Genomic DNA, 22,032 nt, shown 5'->3' on the forward strand with positions numbered 1-22,032 from the left:
GTTCCAAATTTTTCTCCCACTCTCCCTTCCCTCCCCTCACCCAAAGCCAACAAGCAATCTAATATAGATTATACATTACAATCATGTTAAACATATTTCCACATTAGTCATTTTGTAAGAGAAGAATCAGAACAAAAGGAAAAAAAAACCACAAGAAAGAATAAACAACAACAAAGCAACAGCAAAAGTGAAAATAGCATGCTTCAATCTGCATTCAGACTCCATGGTTTTTTTTCTGAATGTGGAGAGCATTTTCCACCATGAGTCTTTTGGCATTGTCTTGGACCATTGTCTTGCTGAGAAGAGTTAAGTCTATCACAGATGATCATCACACAATGTTGTTGATACTGTGTACAATGTTCTCTGGGTTCTATTCATTTCACTCAGCATCAGTTCATATAAGTCTTTCCAGGTTTTTCTGAAATCCATCTGCTTATCATTTCTTATAGCACAATAGTATTGCATTACATTCATATACCACAACTTCAGCAAGCTATTGCATAAGATAGGCTTGTGTGATTTTGAAATAGATGTGTGTGTGTCTACATATGTTTATGTGTATATGGAGGTAGAGGAGCATAGAAGTGCCCTACATGCTTTGATCCTTGGGGTCACAGAGTTGAACACAATTAAACAACAATATATATGCATGTGTATGTATATAGTAAGTATATAAGTAGTTTTAGTATGTATGTTTAATGTGTGTGTGTATAGTATAGTATAGTGTATGTAGGAATGTGTATACACACGCAGAGGTATGTAGATATACGCATACACTAAATATCTCTTTATTTTAAAATCACCTTTGCCAAAAATAAATGTAATGGAAACAGATGCTTTCAGGTAACAATTAGATTTCTTTTTGTGGTAATTCCTGGAAAATCACTCTGGAAAATTTTTGATGTGTTCCCACAACTTAAGCATATTATGCAAAGAATGAACTTGTAAGAAAAAAAAATTTATAAAGTAGGTAATTGTTATTATTGTAGTGGAAACACATATTCATAGCTGTTTTTATTAGCTTTCATTGAATCAGTATTGCAGCCTAATCATCACTCCATCTGTTTAATTGACTGTGGGATGTTAACAATGCAGGTAGTAGCTGTTAGAAATTTCAGAACTATGCAAGCCAGATGCATTTCCTGCACAATTACTCACAGGGTACATTAGGCATTAGATAGTAATTATTTAAGGCCATTAACATGATATTTATTGAGATGATGTACTTTTTTACTATAGTTTACAAATTAAGAGGGTCTAGGGACTATTAATTAAAGTACTTTAGGAGAAAGGGACTTTATCAACTAGTTGGCCCAGTGGAGAGAATGCTGGGCCTAGAGAAAGAAAGATCTGTGTCAAATCCAACCTCTGATACTTACTAGCTGGGTAACCCTACAGCCTCTCTGACTATCTCAGTTTTCTCAATTGTAAAATTGGGGTCATAATAGCACCTACCTCCCAAGGTTATTGTAAGGATCAGATGAGATAATATTTGTAAAGCACGTAGTATAGTCCTTGGCACATAGTAGGTGCTTAATAATTGCTTGTCTCCTTCCTTTCTTACCTACATTTTTAATGATTTTTCCTCATTCTGTCCTCATTATTCAAAGTATTACAACAGCAAAACAACTCAGAACATTTTTGTGCATACAATCCTTAAAAGATCACTTTTAATGCATGTGAACTAAGTGTGACATTCTCCCTTTGGCTTTTATACTATTAGAAAGAATATTTACATATCATTTGAAATAATTAAATTACAAAGAGTAGCTTTGTGAAGGAAGAATAAAAGGATACAAATATCCTTATATGTGACCTTCTGTTTCCTGTGTAGTCCATCAGAATGAAAAGCTTTCAGGATTTTTTTTTTCCATCCAATGCAGTAGAAAGATTACCTGTTTTTTCTTCAATGTCTTCCTTTGCTACAAGGATAAATTTAATGGAATTGATATGGTGGGAAATGGGGTACAGGTTGGGTTAGGGATTGGGGTTCTTGGGAATTCCTCTTTAAAGAATTACACCCTCTTCCACACAAAACGTAGTTAGAATAAGGTGATAGTTTATTTAGGAGCAAGGGAAGGGAAGGGTGGGGGGGAGGGAAACCATGAAAGAAATCCTTGGACTTTTCATGGGGAGATTTGGCATAAAGCACATGGCTCAGAAGTACCAAATCTCCTCGAACAGGAGACTGGAAGGTACTTTTATAGAGGACTGATGGGGGTGGACCATCTGCCCGTGAAAAGTTCCTTTAGTGAGAGAGGACCATCCCCCACTGGTGGTAGCTGGGGGAATTGGGTGAGGGGTGGCTACAGATCCCTCTTCAGAACACAAAGGCTGAAGCCACACCCAAACTTATCTCCCCAGGGTAAGGGAGACCAGAATGAAGGGTAGGAATCCCAAGCTAGCTCAGTCCCATTTGGTTCAGTTTATCTCTCTGGTTTAGTTTCTCAAGGAGAAGATTCCTTGGTGTGCCCCAGAGAACTTCTGGGGTGCTCTGCACCCCATGACAGAATGAAGGAAGGAATAGCATGTATCAGGAAATTACCATGATATGAAAAAGCATTAAATTTTTTTTAAGGAACAAACCTCAGTTAAAAAAGTAAATGGACTTGGGCTCTAGGCCCCACATTCTCTGCTTGGTGATTTTAGAAAGGTTTACTTCTTCCTCATAAATGAAGGAATTGGACTAAATCATGGTTCTTCATCTAGGGTCCATGCACAGAATTCAGGAATATCGATGACCTTAAATGTTAAAAAAAAAAAAAACATTTTTATTTAAACATAATTGATTTCCTTCATTATCCTATGTATTTTATTCTATCCTTTTAAAATATTATTCTGAGAAGTAGTCCAAACGCATCACCAGATTACCCACTGGGTCCATGACACAAAACATATTTATATGCTTTTGTATTAGAGGATCTCTAAGGTCCCTCCCAACTCTAACACTCTGTTATTCCTATCTAGTTCACATCTTGCATATCTGGAGACATACATGTCATGTCACAGAGAAAGAAATCCACATCATCACTTTCCTGAAATGTAGATGACATGAAAAAGAGAATCCTTGTGGTGGATAGCTACCAGAGTCACTTTTGAGTGTCCACCCCATGCCAAGCATGCATTAGATATAGTTAGAGAGTAGGGAGTATATGATGTTTCATCTTTTTTAAAGCAAAAAGACGAGACAGCTTCCTATAAACAGCCTTTGCACAGAGGTCATTGATCTTTAAAGGAACCATTGATCATGATTGATGTTCCACAGAAAGGCCCAGTTCTTAATAGTCACCCCAGTGTGTTCCAACCATCTAAGGAGATTTCACTCACAGAATTCCCCTAGGAGTTCCGACAGATGTCTTTCCAGAGCTGGCTCCATCCCATCCAATCTAACCAATACGTTTAATGTAAAATATTTTTTTTGTTTTCATGCTGTAGCTGTAGGGTTCCTTTAATAATATCACTTGAGAAAATGCTTGTTTTTAACTTTTCTGTTTTTCTTGCTTTTAGAACATTAATTTTTGTTAAACATTGCACCGAAAAGTAAATGGACGAATTTGATTGTTATTAGCAAAATGTATTTGAGTAGAAAAAGTGTAAGGCAGGAGAATTTGAGTGAACTCCTTCATTTTTCTGGGGGCTCTTTGATAATGACTCAAATGCCAGAATGACCCAGAGAGAAAGCCTCAGAGTTTCAGAGATTTGATATCCAGGTCATTTTCCACTACACCACACTGTCATTGACTCTGGTGAATTCATTGTAGTGCAGGGGAGAGAATACTGCCTTTGGAACAAAAGGACCTAGGTTCAAATTTCACTTCTGATGCTGCCAGTCTGAAAATGGGGCGGGGGGGGGGGGGCCTTTACCAAGGTGAGTTATGATGTTCTAAGAAAAACTCCCTTTGATTATCCTTAATACATACTAAATAGCTGGAAGGTTAGCCCTACCCCACCATTACACACACATACAGAGAGGAGTATTCCTGATAAAAATTGGAACTCAAAACTATAAATAAAAATGTTTACTACAAGGGGAAAAAAGAGTACGCTGACTGAAATGTATTTCTAGTTTATGATGTATATGATTCTTATGGAGGGTATACCAGTCTACCTCACTTCTCAGCATACCATTTCTGAAATCAGCCCCTTGTGCTGTAGAGTTAAATCTGCACATTCATTACTCAAAAGGCTTATTAAAGGCTTAACTATAGAGCTGCCAAAATTTGAATAATGTTATGTATGTAGCATCTTCCTTGTCCAGCGTTTCTTTCTTTCTTTCTTCTTTCTTTCTCTTTCCTTCCTTTCTTCCTTCCTCCCTCCCTCCCTCCCTCCCTTCCTTCCTTCCTTCTCTTTTTTTTTTTTGCTATGTAAACACTGCCTCTTTATTTTATTTTATGTTATTTTATTTTATGTTTTTTTAGTGAGGCAGTTGGGGTTAAGTGACTTGCCCAAGTTCACACAGCTAGTAAGTGTTAAGTGTCTGAAGCCAGATTTGAACTCAGGTACTCCTGATTCCAGGGCCGGTGCTCTATCCACTGCACCACCTAGTTGCCCCCTTTCTTTTTTTTTTTTTTTAGATGTCTCTTTATTTTTTAACATTCATTTTATAAGATTTTGAGTTCCAAATTTTTTCGCTTCCCCCTCCCCAAGAGAGCAAGCAGTCTGATATAGGTTACACATATGCCATTATGTTAAACATATTTCCACATTATTCATGTTGTGAAAGAAGAAACAGAACAGAAAGGGGAAAAACACTTAAAAAAAAGAAAGTGAAAATAGTATGCTTCAATCTGCATTCGAGGGGGCAGCTAGGTGGCACAGTGGATAGAACACCGGCCCTGAATTCAAGAGGACTTGAGTTTAAATCTGGCCTCAGACACTTGATACTTTCTTAGCTGGGTGACCCTGGGCAAGTCACTCTACCTTCATGGCCCAGCACACACACAAAAAACCCCAATCTGTATTCGGACTGCATCAGTTCTCTGGATGTGGTAAGCATCTTCTGTCATGAGTCTTTTGGAATTGTCTTGGATCATTGTATTGCTGAGAAGAGCTAAGTCCATCAAAGTTGATCATTGTACCATATTGCTATAACTGTGTGGTAGAATCTTCTGAAAGAGATTAGTGAACTTTTCTTTAAAAATATAGTCTGCAGGGCAGCTAGGTGGCACAATGGATAGACCACTGGCCCTGGATTCGGAAGGACCTGAGTTCAAGTCACTTGACACTTACTAGCTGTGTGATCTTGGGCAAGTCACTTAACGCCAATTGCCTTGCCAAAATAAATAAATGAATGAATGAATGAATAAAAATAGTCTGCAAGTGGTTTTAGAGATCATATAACCCAACCACCTCATTTTGCATCTGAAGAAATTGAGACCCACTGATGCTGAGTAACTTTCCAAGTGAGTTGTTCATGATCCCTTTCTTCCTTAAAAATGTAGAACTCTTTATCAAAGTATTAAATGACAGTTTTAAAGTAGATACACATATAAGGCAAGCAAGTAAAGAAAGGATAAGGTCCACTTTGATACCCCTATCATCCATCTTTAACTTATTACCCCGATTTTGTTCTCAGATTTGATGATAGTGCTTCTTACAGACCTACTGTGAATCTTTATCTTCTGTCCAAATCTGTTTGAAGATAGGCCATCTTGGCATCAGAATGCCTCTTTGGCAGTTTGTTTCCATTTTTTAGAAGCCTTTCATTCCTTAGACACAAGCAATCTGTTTGTTCTGCATGTAGTTGAAGAACGAAACCTTACTTGTTCATTTCCCTCCCTTGCTTCTCTCCCTGCAAATAGCAACAGCAAGATTCCAGTTATATAACACAGACCCGGGTCAGCAAAGGGAACCTTTCTCACTCTTTAGGTGTTACCTAGGTACCTTGTTCTTCTTTTTTTAAAGATGATAATGAGATACCCCCAATCTTTTCATGTATGAAAATATTGCATTTATTTCTTTAGTACTGAAACTTGTTATCAATAAAATTAAATTTAATATAGATGAGAAACAAACACATAATAAAAAGTAATAATAGTTAATATTGCATAAGTTTAAAGTTTTGCAAAGTACATTATGTTTATGTTTTGTTTTCAAAAAGCCATAAGCAAAACAACACAAAAAATGGGGAACTCTAGATTTTTAAAATTTACCTCATTAAAAGAACAAAAGAATGTGGGCTTTAAGATGTTTGCAATCTTATTTTCATCTTTAAGATTTTTATCACCATCTAGGTGGCAGTTGAGGGTTGTGCAGTGCCGATAGTCGGGAAGACCTGAGTTCAAATCAAAGGTCTCAGACACTTCCTAGTTGTGTGACCCTGGGCAAGTCATTTAGCCCTTCTTGCCTCTTTTTCCTCATCTGTAAAATAAACTGGAGAAGGAAATGGCAAATAATTTCAGTATCTTTGATAAGAAAGTCCCCAAAAGGGTTCACGATGAATTGGACATGACTAAAAGTGACTAAACAATAACAACAACAACAAAAGGTATCTGGACAGAATACTGGGCTTGGAGTCAGGAATTCATGTATTCAAATCCTACCTCAGACACTTATCAGTGTGTGACACTGGGCAAATCACTTAACTTCTTAGACTTAGTTTCTTCATTTGTAAAATGAAAGGAGTTGAATTTAATGACCTCTGAGGTCCCTTTCAACTCTAAATCAATGCTCCTATGAATTTTTGTTTTTATGTTAAGATTTCCTTCAGAAATTTCCTCTATTGTCTTCTCTTCATACGCAGTTTTTGCCTTTATCTTTTAAAAATGTTAAATTGAACTTCAGGTTTTGCTCACATCTTTGTGATTTGAGGATGTGTCCTCAGAATATTTGCCCCACAGAATTCAGAGAATATTCTACCCTAGTGAGGTAAATTTATATTACATTGTTCAACCTTATTGCCAAAGAGATAAAGTCTAGCTGGAGGAATTTTGGGGAAAAATGAATGAGTGCAATTAAATGACTGGAGGAACTGATATATACTATAGATTAAAGGAAATAAAACATAATTCAAAGCTGCAGCAAGCAAGGGCATAATGCAGGGGAATTCAGATTTCAGAGGAGAAAGCTTTAGTGTTGCACAGACTGATTGAAGTGAGAGTTATATGATACAATTCAGAGAAAAAAAGAAAATTTCAAACAAATAATTCTAATAAAAATCTTGTAACAGAAAATGATGTTAGATTGTTAGATCCTTCCAACAATAGTATCATCTTATGCTTTGGGGGGAACTCTCTACCAGAATAAAAATATTTTTAAAATTCTATCCTTCTCTTGGCTATCCTTGAGTCCTAAAATACAGCTGGGTGGCACAGTGGATAGAACATTGGGCCTGGAATCAGGAAGATCTGAGTTCAAATTTGGCCTCACATACTTACTAACCGTGTGACCTGGGGCATGTCCATTCTAGACCCTGCCTCAGTTTCTTCACCTGTCAAATGGCACTAATAGTAGCAATTTTCTCCCATGGGTGATGGAAGGAACAAATGAAATAATATTTGTAAACTGATCAGCACAGTGCCTGGCACATAGTAGGTGTTTAATAAATACTGATTCCCTTCTCCCATCTTCTATTTCTTATCTAAAGCTCTCATTCTACAGTTAAACAGAGTCCTTCCTTTCTTGTGATTGATATAAGGGAAATGAGAGATGTTATCATTACCAAGAGGATACCTAGCTCTACGTATGCTTTTATGTCTTCCTTCAACTTTTTCCTGTTGAGGAAAGATTACAACTGAACCACTAGAGGCTTCCAAAGGATGGTTTTCTTTTGCTAATCCTTGACTCTGGGTGTCCTCCTTAATGACACTATCAGCCAGCCTTAACTACTGAACCACTTGGGTCCACAGACAGTATTTCATCGATTGTATTTCAGTGAAGACAGGATGGCATAGAGAGTGGAGAGCTGGTCTTGGCATCAGGACAATCTAGGTTCACATCCTTTCTCTGGCACTTTGTGGCTGTGTGAACATATGCAAATTACTTAATCTTAAGTAATTTAAGTTACTTAACTTAAATAACCAAAATACTTAACACTACCTTGGACAACTCTCTGAGACTGTAAATTACAGAACAGTTGCTGATCTGCATTGGCGGACGGATTTTCTTTTTCAGGTATTCCCTCTACCAAAAAACTATAGGTCCAGACTTCACAGATAACAATCACACAAAGAAGTCAACTAGTTGATAAAAACTCTTGAGGAAACTGGGAAATAATCTGACAAATTAAATCAAATACCTCGCACCACATATAAAAGTAAGCTCTAAATGGATATATAACTTAAATATAAAAGTTTAGGGGCAGCTAGGTGGAGCAGTGGATAGAGCACTGGCCCTGGAGTCAGGAGTACCTGAGTTCAAATCCGGCCTCAGACACTTAACACTTACTAGCTGTGCGACCCTGGGCAAGTCACTTAATCCCAATTGCCTCACTAAAAAAAAAAAAAAAAAAGTTTATAGCAGGGGTGGCTAGGTGGCTCAGTGGATAAAACACCGGCCCTGGACTCAGGAGGACCTGAGTTCAAATCCGGCCTCTGACACTTAACATTTACTAGCTGTGTGACCCTGGGCAAGTCACTTAACCCCAATTGCCTCACTTAAAAAAAAAAAAAAGTTTATAGCCATAAACAAGTCAGAAGACCAAGGAAGAAATCATCTTTTGTGTCTCTATGGATAGGAGAAGAGCTTATGACCAAATAAGGAAGAGAAAGACTTATAGTATATAAAATAGACAATTTTGATTGTATACCTTTTAGTTTTTGTAGAAACAAAATCAATTCAGCTAAATTAAAAGAGAAACACATAATGGGAGGGGGGGAATCTTTGTAGCAAGTTAAAGAAAATTATAAAGATCTCCCAAGAGTTTCTAACTGTATTGGTACTTTTACCCTTTTTATTTTTCTGAATATGATTGATCTATCTCCTACTAAATTGTATGAACACCCTGAAACTTCTTGTCTTTCAGAATGCCTTGCATATAGTAAACACTCAAATTTTTGAGTACGTGAACAAATGAACAAATCAATCATTTGGTATAAGTAAAAAGGGTGTCCCTCAAGCCTCAAATAAATGTTCCTTAATACATACATCAGGAATGTTGGGTCAGTTTGATGGCATCTCATTCCCACTCCCAACCTCTTGAGGAGGTGTCTACTTTGATTATAGATTGATAATAGGAGTCCCAGCTTTCAATGATTAAAATAGTTGGTTGCAGATCTTCCCAGCTCTCTTTATGGTGGAGGGGGAGTGAATAGTAATTAACTAGCACCTAGAGGAAGAAGAGTAGCAAAAAGAGTGGAAAGATGGGAATCTGAAACTAAATCACCTGATTAGATTTTATCAACTGGAAATTCTAAATATAGGAAAAACCTCTTGGTAAATACTAATTCACTGCACCTGACACTCCTGTCTAACCCTGGCATCTTGAAAGACTGCTTTCTCATTTGGGATATGTTCCTTGATATCTAATGGCAGTAATCAAACCCATTCAAGACTTTTGGAGCAACCAAATATCTAGTCATTGTCTTTGGCAAACCCTTGTCATAAAAACAAGCCAAGTATTTGTGTGTGACTCTGTGATACTTGTAATATCAACCAGAATTCTTCATCGGTTTAAATGAGATTTCTTCATCTTTACCTGGGTTCTTGGAGACCAATAAAGCATAAGCTCTGGTAGATTTTTCAGAAGGTGGAAAGGATTCAAGTATGGGCCTGGAAACAGGTAATAGGTCTCCCTCCTGAATTTGAGACTAGCTAGGTTGGGAAAGGCTTATCACCAGATGGGGGGTCATCAGGCTATAATTTTTTCAGTCTCAGCCAATAATAAAGACCATTTGCTATGGGAAAAGGAATTGTGATCTATATGGATAGAACAACAATATTAATTAAAGTTTTTAAAGCATTTTTAACATATTGCTATCTCATTTTATCTTCCCCAAAACCCTGTGAAGTGGGCAATCTTATCTCCCATCTTATAGATGGGTAAACTGAGGCAGGGATTTTAAGCAATTTGCCTAGGGTGACATAGCTAGGAAGTATGTGATGTAGGATTTGAATGTAGGTCTTCCTGACCTTAAAACTCTCACCATATCCACTGTACCACCTAGATGTCTCTAAGTAGGGGATGCCAATACTGATGAAATCGAGCAAGGTTGTTTAAACTAAGCAGGCATTTCAGAAAAGCAGACCTTTTCATCCATTTTTTAAAAAAGCAAAATGGCATTCCCAGATTATTGATATAAAAATAAATTATATTATAAGGGTTTGTAATATTGATAAAATTGTCCAGTTGTCCATAAGCTTTATTTTATGACATATGCTTTACCTAATGAAATCCAACTCTCAGATTGACATCAACTGGGGATGTTAACTATTATATTACATATGCATTATATCACCATATGGAAAACATTTCCTTATGTTTTATTTATGAAAAATATTCCAGAAAACCATTTCTGCTGACCAATATATATACATCTGGAATCTGACATTTTATCAGACAAAAGAGTTCCAGATAAGGAAAAACAGATTCAGTGCATTTGGTGCAAGTAGGATGTATCTTCTCAATTTTAAATGCTGCTCCCAATCTATTCTGACCACAGTAGATTGCAGGTTTATCATTACATACTGACAATTGTGGGTTTTTTTCCCTTTTTTTTTTTTAAATACAAAACAGTGCTTATGGCTGCCCCTATTCAGACATAAACTTGAAAAAGGAGGCAATGCTTCATCATCGTTTGGGAAAAGAAACACAGGCAAATTTCGTGGCCGACCCTTCACATTCAAAATTGAAAGGTCTTTGTAGTGTGAACTTCAATGGAAAACATGAAAAGTTGAACAGTAAACTAAGGTAAGAAACTTTTTTTGGAATACTATTCAGAATGTAAGAGCATGAAAAATGATTTTTCATTTTCAGATCACTCAGGCTTGACAGTTCCTTACATATTTTTCACTTGATTTTTCACTCTAATCCTTCTTTCATAGCTCATAAAACTGTTACATTCACTGTGGCATAATTCCCAACCAAGTCTTTTTTCCTTTGAAAATTTTTGACTATTAACTTCATCTTCAAAAATTGTTCATATTTCTTTCAGTCAGTGCTGAGGGTCCAATTAAGCAATGAGAAATCATACTTTCTTCTCTAAAACTATGTCTTTTGTTTCCCTAATAACCCTCTCTAACCCCTCCCCTCAGAACAGTTATTTTATATATTACTATCATCAGTCTCTTTTTTACTCAGTTACAATGTTTGTCTCTTTGATTAGTTTTGTCTACATTTTTTTTCCCATTTGCTGGACTTTAATTTTCTTTTTTCTTCCTCCTAAACAGTGCTAACATCTACTTTACAGATATTTTTAAATGTTTCCTACTTTCTTTCATTCTTGGAATTTTATTTTCTTATTTCTTATTTTTCTGAGTCTAAACATATGATTCACCCAGAAAAGATTCAGCTTTCAATTTATACTTATATATAATCATTCAATAGAATGATGGAAGCATGCTCATAGCTGTTCAGAACATCATTTGTTTGGCCTTTTTTATCTATCCACTCAAAAAATTGCTATAGAATATTTTGTACAAAGAGCTCTCAAGGTTCTATGCTGAGAATTGTAAATAAAAATCACATAACTTCAGAGATGCATTTTGATTTAGTGGGTTTGGACTCGAGAAATTTTAGTTCAAATTTTAGTTCAAATACCAGCTCTCATACTTTATAGCTATATGACCATGACAAGTCACTAATCTAAGACTTTTTCCTTATCTGTAAAGTGGTTTAATAACACTTGACCTTCTCACCTCACTGGGTTGTTGAGGCGAAAGCAATTTGTCAATCTTAAAGTTCTATATAAATGTGAATTAGTATAATAATCTTGTGTTTAGACTTATGATTTCCTTTGTGTAGAGAACAACAATTTAGATACTTCATTCGCTTAATATAGATTAATAACTCATCTGTGATATATATGGTCTGAGCATTTCTTGGTGTCACTGACAGATTGTGACTTGTCCCTTGCTAATATGTTTCAAGGTCAGCTTGTGAATTGAGCTTTGTAACCAATCCTCTGTTCAGTATGTGCTATACTTTCAATTCTAAATGAATGGATGGATCGGTAATAGCTGTATAGATAAATAGATGGCTGCAGTGAACAGAACAGGCAAACAATAAAATAACCATCAGGAATAGATAAAACAAAAAGTTGTCAAGGAATAATCAAATCCCATGTAGGAGATTGGTAGACAATAACCACAGGATCAGTGAATTTAGAACTAGAATGGACCTTGGAAGTCATCTAGACCAGTTCTCTCATTTTACAAATGAGGAAACTCATTTGAGGCCCAGAAAATTTAAGCAATTGGCTAAAGGGTATGTAGTTAACAGTTAAGTTATAAAACCCCATTTGAACCCAGGCCCCAGCCCACAAATACAGCAATTTCATAATCATAGAATAGTGAAACTGAAAACAACCTTAGAGTCATTTCTGCTAAGTCAACATTTCTAATTTATAGATGAGAAAACTAAGGGTCTAAAGAATAGTTCATCAATTGGGCTGCTCGAGATTGTTAGGGCTATAATCAGCAGCAGCAGCAGCATGGTCACCACCATCTTTTAGTTGACTTGAACTAGAACTTGGGCAACCTGACTTTCAGTCCAATACTTTTCCCTTTGACCTATATCTCCAGTTCTCTCTAACAAAATAGAAACTCCCTTGTTTAACCTAGAATCATAGGATCATCTGATGCTGGTGAAGGGGGTATTGCCCCAACCTAAACCCCAGTATTCTTATATTTTCCAGTAACATGTAGGGGTAGGAACTGGAGGGTCCTTCACAAATGATTGTTTTGTTTTATTTCTTTTGATACCATAGTGATTTCCAGCTATAATCTGCCTACCTATGCTGTGAGCATTGTAATCAAGAAAACCCTTTAACAAGGAAAAACCAGTTCAGCCAAACCAGAAAACACAGTGTTCATCCTTAACAACTTATACAACAGTATGCACCGTTAGCTCCCCACCACAGCTAGAAAGGGAGGGAGGTACATTTTTTCATCCCTTCTCAATGGGCCAAGAGTGGTTGTTATACTCACACTGCATTTGTTTTAGGGTTAGTCTTCTTTTGTTTCCTTTCCTGTTTTTGCTTACTTTACTCTGCATCAGTTTACACAAAATAGTCCTCTGTTTCTTTGAATTGCCCAGAAATGCAATCTCTTACAGCACAGTATGTTAATATATCCCATTTTGTTCAGACATTTCCCATTCAGTAGGTACCCTGTTAATTTCCAGTTTTTAGTGACAACAAATCATGAACTTTTTCATTTTACTGTATTGGAGAAGGGAATAAACTTTTTTTAAAATGGCTTTTGGTGCCAGGCACTGCACCAAATGCTTCACAATTATTATCTCATTTGATCCTCACAACATCCCAGGGAGGTAGGTACTATTATTATTCCCATTTACCATTGAAGAAACCAAGGCATAGAGTTTAAGTGACTTGGCCAGTGTCATTCCTCTAGAAAGTATCTGAGGCTAGATTTGAACTCAGGTTTTCCTGACTCAAGGCCTGGAGCACCAGCCTATTGCCACTTTCCACTTTAGCACCAGCAGGTGTAATTAATGTAGCTTCTCCAAATACCTATTTTGTCCCTGAGGAGCAGTTTATATATCATGGGAGAAGTTGAATCAAGCAGTTAATGAATGCATAAATAGATTTTTATATCCAAATTTCTTAAAAGTGTTCATCCTTCACACTGAGGTTATTTAGCATTAATGTCACATTTCATAATTGTAGAGTATCTTGTATTTATTTGGATGATCCTGAGGCCTGACTTTTCTCCTTTTTTGTATTACATGATCTATTTCTTGTGCATGCACATGTTTCTCTATTTTTGTAGCCGTCTCTTGGATTTTGTTTGTTCTACACCCACTTCTCTTGTTGAAACTTCACAGGGTCTAGTTGTTCTCTAGTGATTTTTTCACACCCACATTATTTACGACTTAAAGTAGTTGAAAGCACACTTGCCTCTAATATCTTCTCCATTTCCTAATCCAGGAGAGTCCTTTTCTCTCATTTTCTGATGAACATTTCTGACTTCCTGTTTCTAGAGTCATGAAGACCATTGCATCCATTTGTTCTTTTTCCTTTTTTGTGCTATATATTCTTTTAGAATAAAATTCCAGGGAGTCTTTCTTTTCATTCCAGGAATTCTAGATGTTCATTATCAGAGTCCAAAATCTCAGAAAAAGAAGAAAGAAAATGTTTTGCACATCTATATCATGTTATAGCTCCAAAAAAATTTTTTTTTCATTGAGTGCAGTTGTTTTCTTTTCCCTTTTGAGCTTCTCTCAGGAATTTACAGTTTCCCATGTATTGTTTTGATATATTCTTGTTTATCTCTATCACAATTTTCTTTTCTGTGTTTATAATTTCAGAAAGCTTTTGCACCAAAAGAACATTTTTGAATGAACAAAATGTCTCAGATTAAAAAGTGAAAGTGATGCATTATTCAAATTGGTAACTGAATATAAAATCAAGCACCATCTTTTTCTATTATATTCCTTACATTTCCTAAAAACCATATAGAACCCTCATGAAAAGTTTTACATGCATCCTTGGAGCATCTCTGTCTCCCTTCTCTTTCAAATTTCAGGGCCAAAGCTGTTGCTCCTTTTCTTGCAGGCTGAGTGACTCCTTCCCCCCTCCCTCCTCTTCTTCTTTTCTCATGTATTTGTACATTAAAGGGGAAGGTACATCACTGAATAGGTAGCAGTAGCAGACCTTACTTCTGCTCACACCTAACTTTTTATTCCCCCTTCTCTCTAATTAGAAAAAAGAAACACAAGCAGGAGAAAGGAAACTGAAAAAAAAAAGGACGTTAGATAAGGAGAATATGAAAGGAGAAAAGATAGCAACCTTCCTCTCATCCCCCATAATTATTCACATCTCTGGCAAACAAGGGCTGTCCAATAGCTTATCATTTATTCAAAGCCAGAAATGAAAGAAGAGCAGGTATTTATTGCTTCTAAGAATTGATAGAGATTATTAGAATTCCATATATTCTCTTCTAAAAGTTAATATTCTTTGACTCATTATTACCAGTACTTAGCACAATGCCGACAACATAGTAGGTGCTTAATAAATGCTTCTTGATAACTTTCAAAATACTTTTTAGTGGCATTGAACTGATGAAAATTATAAATGACTAAATACACTAGATAGGTCTTATGTAATTTCTCAATAAATCATAAACTAATTTAAATATTCGTATTTTATTATAACTGAAATAAAAAATAGGAAAGAAGGAAGGAAAGAAAGAAAGGAAAGAAGGAAATCCCTGCCCTCTCAGAGCCTACAATCTAATGGGAGAAGATGATACAGAAAAGAAAACTGAGAAGTGATGGAGGGAAGAAAAGGGAGCATGATGCTGATTTTTTAATTCTTTTCACATATACAAATGTATGGTATTGATATTAAATACCTTTGCTCCTATAAATACTTATTGAATTATACCCTATCCTTTGTGGAGGAGGTCTCTGATATTAAATATTAACAAGCCTTTATGTCTAGGGACCTTATTACCAAATGCTTAAGGATAGTCACCAATGTAATATTTGCTTTCCCAAATAGTGAGTTTTCTAATTTCTTTGTATAGGGTAATATTTCAAGTAATATTAAAATGTGCTGCACCAAAGACATTTAGAAGTTGTTACCTTAAAAAAATGATTCGCTATACACATTATATCCCTATTCCTAATCATGCTGGTATAATTACAGTAACAGTTTGTTGCTGTCTGTAATGTTTCTGAGTTTCCTGTGTTAAAATGGTTTGTAGTTTTATTTTTTTTTGCCTTTTAGAAAGAACAGTTAATAGATTAATCTTTTAGAACTGTTAATTTTATAGACCCATTTTGCATATGAGAAAACTAATGTCCACAGAATTTCGAAGACCCTTTAAATAAGTCTTTTAGTTAGTTATTGCTTTAAAAAAAGGATTGCTTTCTTTTCTCATTTTTCTCACCCTTCTTGGTTTTGGGGAATGAGACAAGGCCAGGGTGGAAGGGTAAAAAGCCTATAGATCTCACTGGAAGAGGGTGCTCTTATTAAAAGGTCTCTATAACACTGTCTAGTAAACTAATAAAAACACTATCTTAGGGAAGTTACTTAACATTTTTGTACTTCAGTTCCCTTTACTGTAAAATATGAATTTCTGACTAGATTATCCCTTTGGGTGCCTTCTGCTCCAAGTTTTATGAACCCCTGAAGAAATAATCTCTCTCCTCAGTGGCATCACAATCCTGTTGGGTTAACAAAATTCGCAGTTCAGAAGGATGAAAGGGTCTTTAAGAGAAAAGCATCATATTTCCCCCTTGACCCATGCCTAAACCTAAATTTGGGTTGATCACAATGGTTTTTATTCTCCTGAGTGTTGATCTCAACACAGGAGTACACAGCCTTGAATTAGTACTATATCAAAGAGTACAAATATGGGCCCTCCACAAAAGAATCCACATTGTAGTTGGGTTTGTTCTTCTGTTAGACTCAACCCCTTCCCCACCTCACAATCTCTCTGCAACTCTTGCTCCACATCTACTTCAACCAAACTGGCTCTCAATGTATATCTAGGTCATTCTCATAAGACTTTTTGTTTGTTTTGTTTTGTTTTGCAGGGCAACAAAGGTTAATTGACTTGCCCAGGGTCACACAGCTAGTAAGTGTTGTGTCTGAGGCTGGATTTGAACTCAGGTCCTCCTGAATCCAGGGCCAGTGCTCTATCCACTGTGTCACCTAACTGCCCCCATAAGACTTTTATAGGGGTAACAAAGTAGGCATATAGGTGAGAAGTTGCTAAAATCATCTCATGTGAAGTTTGGGGATATTAATACTATCTGTAACTTTTCCCTGATCATTTGCTATATTCCCTTCTTTGACATGTTTGACAATCAGTCCCTCAGTCCTTCCAAAAGTGTTACCTCCTGCATGGATTTCTTTTGGGTGTACTTAATTTGGTTCAGTAGCTCTTCTCATTTTTATTTTACTTCCTCATATGGCATGTTGGGTATTAACATCCATATCCTGTCATCCATAGTGTCTCTAAAATCTTCAACTTTTCCACCTTTTCTGAATCCTCACCAGCTGCCAGCAAACACACTTATGTTTTCTCCATTCTGGAAAAAAAAAAATCTCGCTTGATCTGACCATCCCCAATAGCTGTAACCCTATATCTCTCTTCCTCTTTCTTGGCTAAATTCTTCGAGAATGTCAGCTACACTGGGTGCTTCCACTTCCATCAGTGATTTCTAAACCCTCTTCATTCTTTCTGGCTTCTGACTTCATCATTCACCTGATACTGATATGTCTAAAGTTATCAGTGACCTCTTAACTGCCAGATCTAGTTGCCTTTTCTCCAGCCTTCTTGATCTTGGTATTTTCTTCGTCTCTCTGCAGCCTTTGACTCTGTAAATCATCATCTATTCCTGGATAATCTCCGTAGGATTTTATGATATTGTTCTCTCCAGGCTCTCCTCCTACCTGTCTGCCTGCATCTTCTTAATCTCATTTCCTAGATTTCTGTCTTGGTCATCATCACTAAACACATGAGTATTTCCCATGACTCTTTCTTGGGCTACCTCTTCTCCTTCTATATTCTTTGACTTGCTGATCTCAGCAATTCCCATGGATATATAATGATCATTTCTATGCAGGTGATTGCCAGAGCCATATATTCAAGATTTAGTCACTCTCCTTAGCTCCAGGACTGCATTACTAACTGTCTGGGGCACCTTGAACTGGATGTCTTAAAGACATCTCAAATTCCCATGTCGGAAATAGAACTCATTATCTTTCTACTCCAAACCCTCCCCTATTTCCAAATTTGCTCTTACTCTGACTGAGGCACTGTCATCTTCCAGCTTCCTCAGGTATGGTATCATCCTCTACTTGTTACACTCACCCCACATATCCAGTCTGTTGTCAAATCTTATAATTTCTACTTTTACAACAAGTTTTTTCTATATCCTTTTCTCCACTCACACACCATCAAGCCCTCTTACTTATTCTTTTTTTTTTTTTTTTTTGGTTAGGCAATTGGGGTTAAGTGACTTGCCCAGGGTCACACAGCTAGTAAGTGTCAAGTGTCTGAGGTCAGATTTGAACTCAGGTACTCCTGACTCCAGGGCCGGTGCTCTATCCACTGCACCACCTAGCTGCCCTGTCATACAAATTTGTTCTCTTTATTCCAGTTTCATTTACAAATGTTCTGATTTAATTGTGTTTCACAACATTCATTTTGTAACTCATCTTCCTTTCTGTTTTTCATTCTTTTTTGAGGTAGCCCTACCTGTAATCTTCCATCATCTTCTTCTGTCGTCTTTGTTAATGAGTTTTTACTGTGCATTGGCATAGCCTTTGGTTGCCATGGCAAGCAGATCAAGTTTTGCCAGTTGAGTTGGAGAGATCACTGACTTAATCTATCAGTATGTATATCTTGGACAAATACAGCAAATAATGAGTAGACTATGCCTCGAATTGATAATAAAGTAGAAATAATGAATGTAGACGACTCTAGATGTTTGGGAATCATAGGGAACAGAATGCATAGAAAAGTTGGGTTGTTTGGGGGTTTTTTTGTTTGTCTGTTTGTTCCTTAATGTTAGTTCCTTACCTCTGAGATTATCTCTACTTTACCCCGTCTGTATCTTGTTTGTCCAGAGTTGTTAGCATGTCTTCTTCTTTATTAGAATGTGAGCTCCTTATGAACACGGGATTATTTTTTCATTTCTTTGGATAGGTACCTAGTGCTTAGCACAGTGCATAGTTTAATAGGTGCTTTAGTAAGTACTAGTTTACTTGACCTAGGATTTGAGAAATATAGCGTATTTTTAGACAGAAGGAAAAGAAGGAGCCAATAGGGGGAGGAGGATCTTAAATATACAAGTGAAAATGTGGATAATTGATAAAATAGTGTCTTGGAGAAGAAGATGCAAATATTTGGGATTCAGAGAATGGTTAAGTTTGGTGAGGCAAAAGGGTCACCTTGTCCTCTGAGACAGCATAGGTTTATGAAGTCACTAAAATAACACACATTCCTATAATCACATGCTTTTTATGTTGGTGTGTTAAAAGCTATTATCTGTAGCTGGAAATTCTAATTGTAATTATTGTTAAAAGCTATTATCTGTAGTGGGAAATTGTAATTAGTTTATTCATAAATAAAATAATTATGGGATACAGTCATTCCACTTTAGATGCAGCAAGGTACCAAATACCTGACTAGGTTATTCTTCTTAATTTTTCACTCAATAGCATAGTGCATTATAAAGAATTCTGGATTTACTCAGAGGACCTAGGTTTTTGAATCCTGGATCATTTACTACTCCTTTTTGACTTTTGGCAAGTCACGCAACAGACTTTTTAAAAATTGTTTTGGCATTGAGGGCAGCTAGGTGGCGCAGTAGATAAAGCACCGGCCCTGGATTCAGGAGGACCTGAGTTCAAATCCGACCTCAAACACTTGACACTTACTAGCTGTGTGACCCTGGGCAAGTCACTTAACCCTCATTGCCCCGCAGAAACAAACAAACAAACAAAAAACCCAACAACAACAACAACAAAGTCATGGCATTTTATAGAATCATAGAATTGTAATTCCTTATAGAAAAGGACAAACCTCAGTTTCTTCATCTGGATATGAAGAGTTAGACTAGATGACCTCTAAGGTCCCTTCTAACTCCAAATCTCTGATCTTATCCTCTGCTTCAGAATCCGTGTCCAGGATTTCCTCATTTCCACTCATGATAAGATTGTTATTACTGTCAAAAACCAAGAAGTCTCCCCACTTCACTCAATGCTAATAATGACTGAAGGTCACAGTGTTTTCTCAGTTTCCATGTAACATTCTTTTGTAAATCTTATGTACTTCTCTAGGTATACACTGGTAATAAAAATGGCTAGAAAAGAACTGTGGTAATTAGAGATAATGGTATAGTGGAAAACTTCCTTAACAATCTTGATAATAAATTGCACTGCCATAGGCCAACCCAGCTTGTTTTCATTCCCCAAATTAGCAACAATAAGATTGATTTTCAGAATTCTAAGGACATAAGTTTGTTGTTCTACTTACCAAACTAAGTCTCTGTGTAGCTGGTTCATTAATTAATCCAACTGTATTTCCCCTTCTCTCTAGCTCTTTCCAAGGCAGTCGTCTTGTTGTCCACACACAGGCCCCTGCTTCCCAAACTAGGTTCATTTCTATTCCTTCCCTGCGGCTTTCTTCCCCAACTTTCTTTTAATTTGTACCTTTCTATATTTTACGGAGCCTTATGTCCTTTAACTCTTCCTGGAGAAACAACTCATGCCAATCTGTCTTTCTCTGATTCCTTTTAGGCTCTTTATGTGCCATAGAACCTTATTTTTTACTGTCTTTACTTATTTTCTACTTATATTTCTTGTTTACCAAACCAACCTTTGAGCTCTTGGGGGAAAGCTCTCTATCTTACAGTACTTAGTATGCTCATACTTCTGGACATCTAGTGGGCACTTAATGAATACTGTTAAGTAGTTAACAGCACGATAATATGCTACTTTTATATAGTTCTTCAAGATTTACCAAGTGCTTTTCAGGCTTCATCTGGTTTGAAGCTCCCAATGACCTTTTGGGAGATACAATCTCCAGGCAGCATTATTCTCATTTTAACAGTGAAGAAACCAAGGATCAGTAACTTGCTTATTGGCTGACTAGTGAGTTTCAGGGTGGGATTTAAATTCTGGGGTTTCTCATCCTACGTCCAATACCCTATTCACTATGAGAAATTGCTTTTTGTGTCACATCTGACTGTCTTGAATCAGAAAGTTTATCTGCTCATAAGGTCACAGCAGGACAAATGTGGTGAAAATATTCAACTCACTGTATTACTGAATATGAAGCCCATTGGCCCCATGTTGAGAGTATCCCATAGAGCTATTTGTTGCTATTAAAAGAAAAAAAATAAGGTAATTAGAATGCCACTAGGAAAATCTTGACTTGAAGAAACTAGGAAATTGTATCAAGCCTATGTATGTTCACCCTCTGCCATGTGCATGTACAAAAATCTCAGGAATTTAAGTACTTGTTTATTGGATTTGGATGAGTTGGGGGTTCCTGAACTAATTGGATCCCATGATGACTGAATTGAATTTCCTGTTAACTGAAGACTAATTCAAATGCCTACAGAAACTCAGAAGCAATTAGGGACTATTAGTATATTGGTTTAGGGGCAGCCAGGTGGCGCAGTGGGCAGACTGGAATCAGGAAGACACCTCTTCCTGAGTTCAAATTTGTCCTCACACACTAGCTGTGTGACCCTGGACAAGTCACTTTACCCTGTTTGTTTGCCTCAGTCTCCTCATCTATAAAATGAGTTGGAGAAGAAAATGACAAACCATTCCAGTATCTTTACTGAGAAAACCCCACATGGGGTCATGAAGAGTTGGACACAACTGAAAAAATATTGAACAATAAAAAGCATGCTGGCTCTATATTGAGGTATAAACTGAAAGAATCTTCTCAACCCAGAACCCTGACCTGAAGAGAGTGCCTGTCCATTTTGGTCCTCAGATTATAAAGCCTGAGAGATGAAAAAGAATCCTACAGTTTATCTGGTTCAACCACTTCCTTTATGGATGAGAAAACAGAGGCCTAGTATTCTTTTTTTTTCTTTTTTCTTTTTTTTTTTTTGCGGGGCAATGGGGGTTAAGTGACTTGCCCAGGGTCACACAGCTAGTTAAGTGTCAAGTGTCTGAGGCCGGATTTGAACTCAGGTACTCCTGAATCCAGGGCCGGTGCTTTATCCACTGCGCCACCTAGCCGCCCCCTGAGGCCTAGTATTCTTAAGTAACCCGCCCATGGTCACACCACCAGTTAACAGTAGGGCCAGAATTACACTAGAACCCAGGTGTCCTAACTCCCAGTATGTAGAGTTACCACTTTTCATACTGCCTCTACCCTAGAAACCAAGAGGTATGGGATAGACTGGACCTGTCTGAAGGTTTGCTGGATTAATTT

The 22,032-nt window shown here is 36.8% G+C and overlaps 1 protein-coding gene across 1 annotated transcript in view; it reads left to right on the forward strand.

Annotated features, from left to right (window-relative positions):
- The window catches only part of L3MBTL4 (L3MBTL histone methyl-lysine binding protein 4), a 536,490-nt gene that overhangs the window by 335,612 nt on the left and 178,846 nt on the right, over window positions 1–22,032 (forward strand). The window contains exon 15 of the mRNA XM_043991609.1: window positions 10,673–10,846. Within this exon, the coding sequence (XP_043847544.1) occupies window positions 10,673–10,846 (174 nt within the window). The remainder of the gene's footprint in view (window positions 1–10,672; window positions 10,847–22,032) is intronic.

Source organism: Dromiciops gliroides, chromosome 1 (genome assembly GCF_019393635.1).
Source record: "Dromiciops gliroides isolate mDroGli1 chromosome 1, mDroGli1.pri, whole genome shotgun sequence".
Classification (NCBI taxonomy): Eukaryota; Metazoa; Chordata; class Mammalia; order Microbiotheria; family Microbiotheriidae; genus Dromiciops; species Dromiciops gliroides.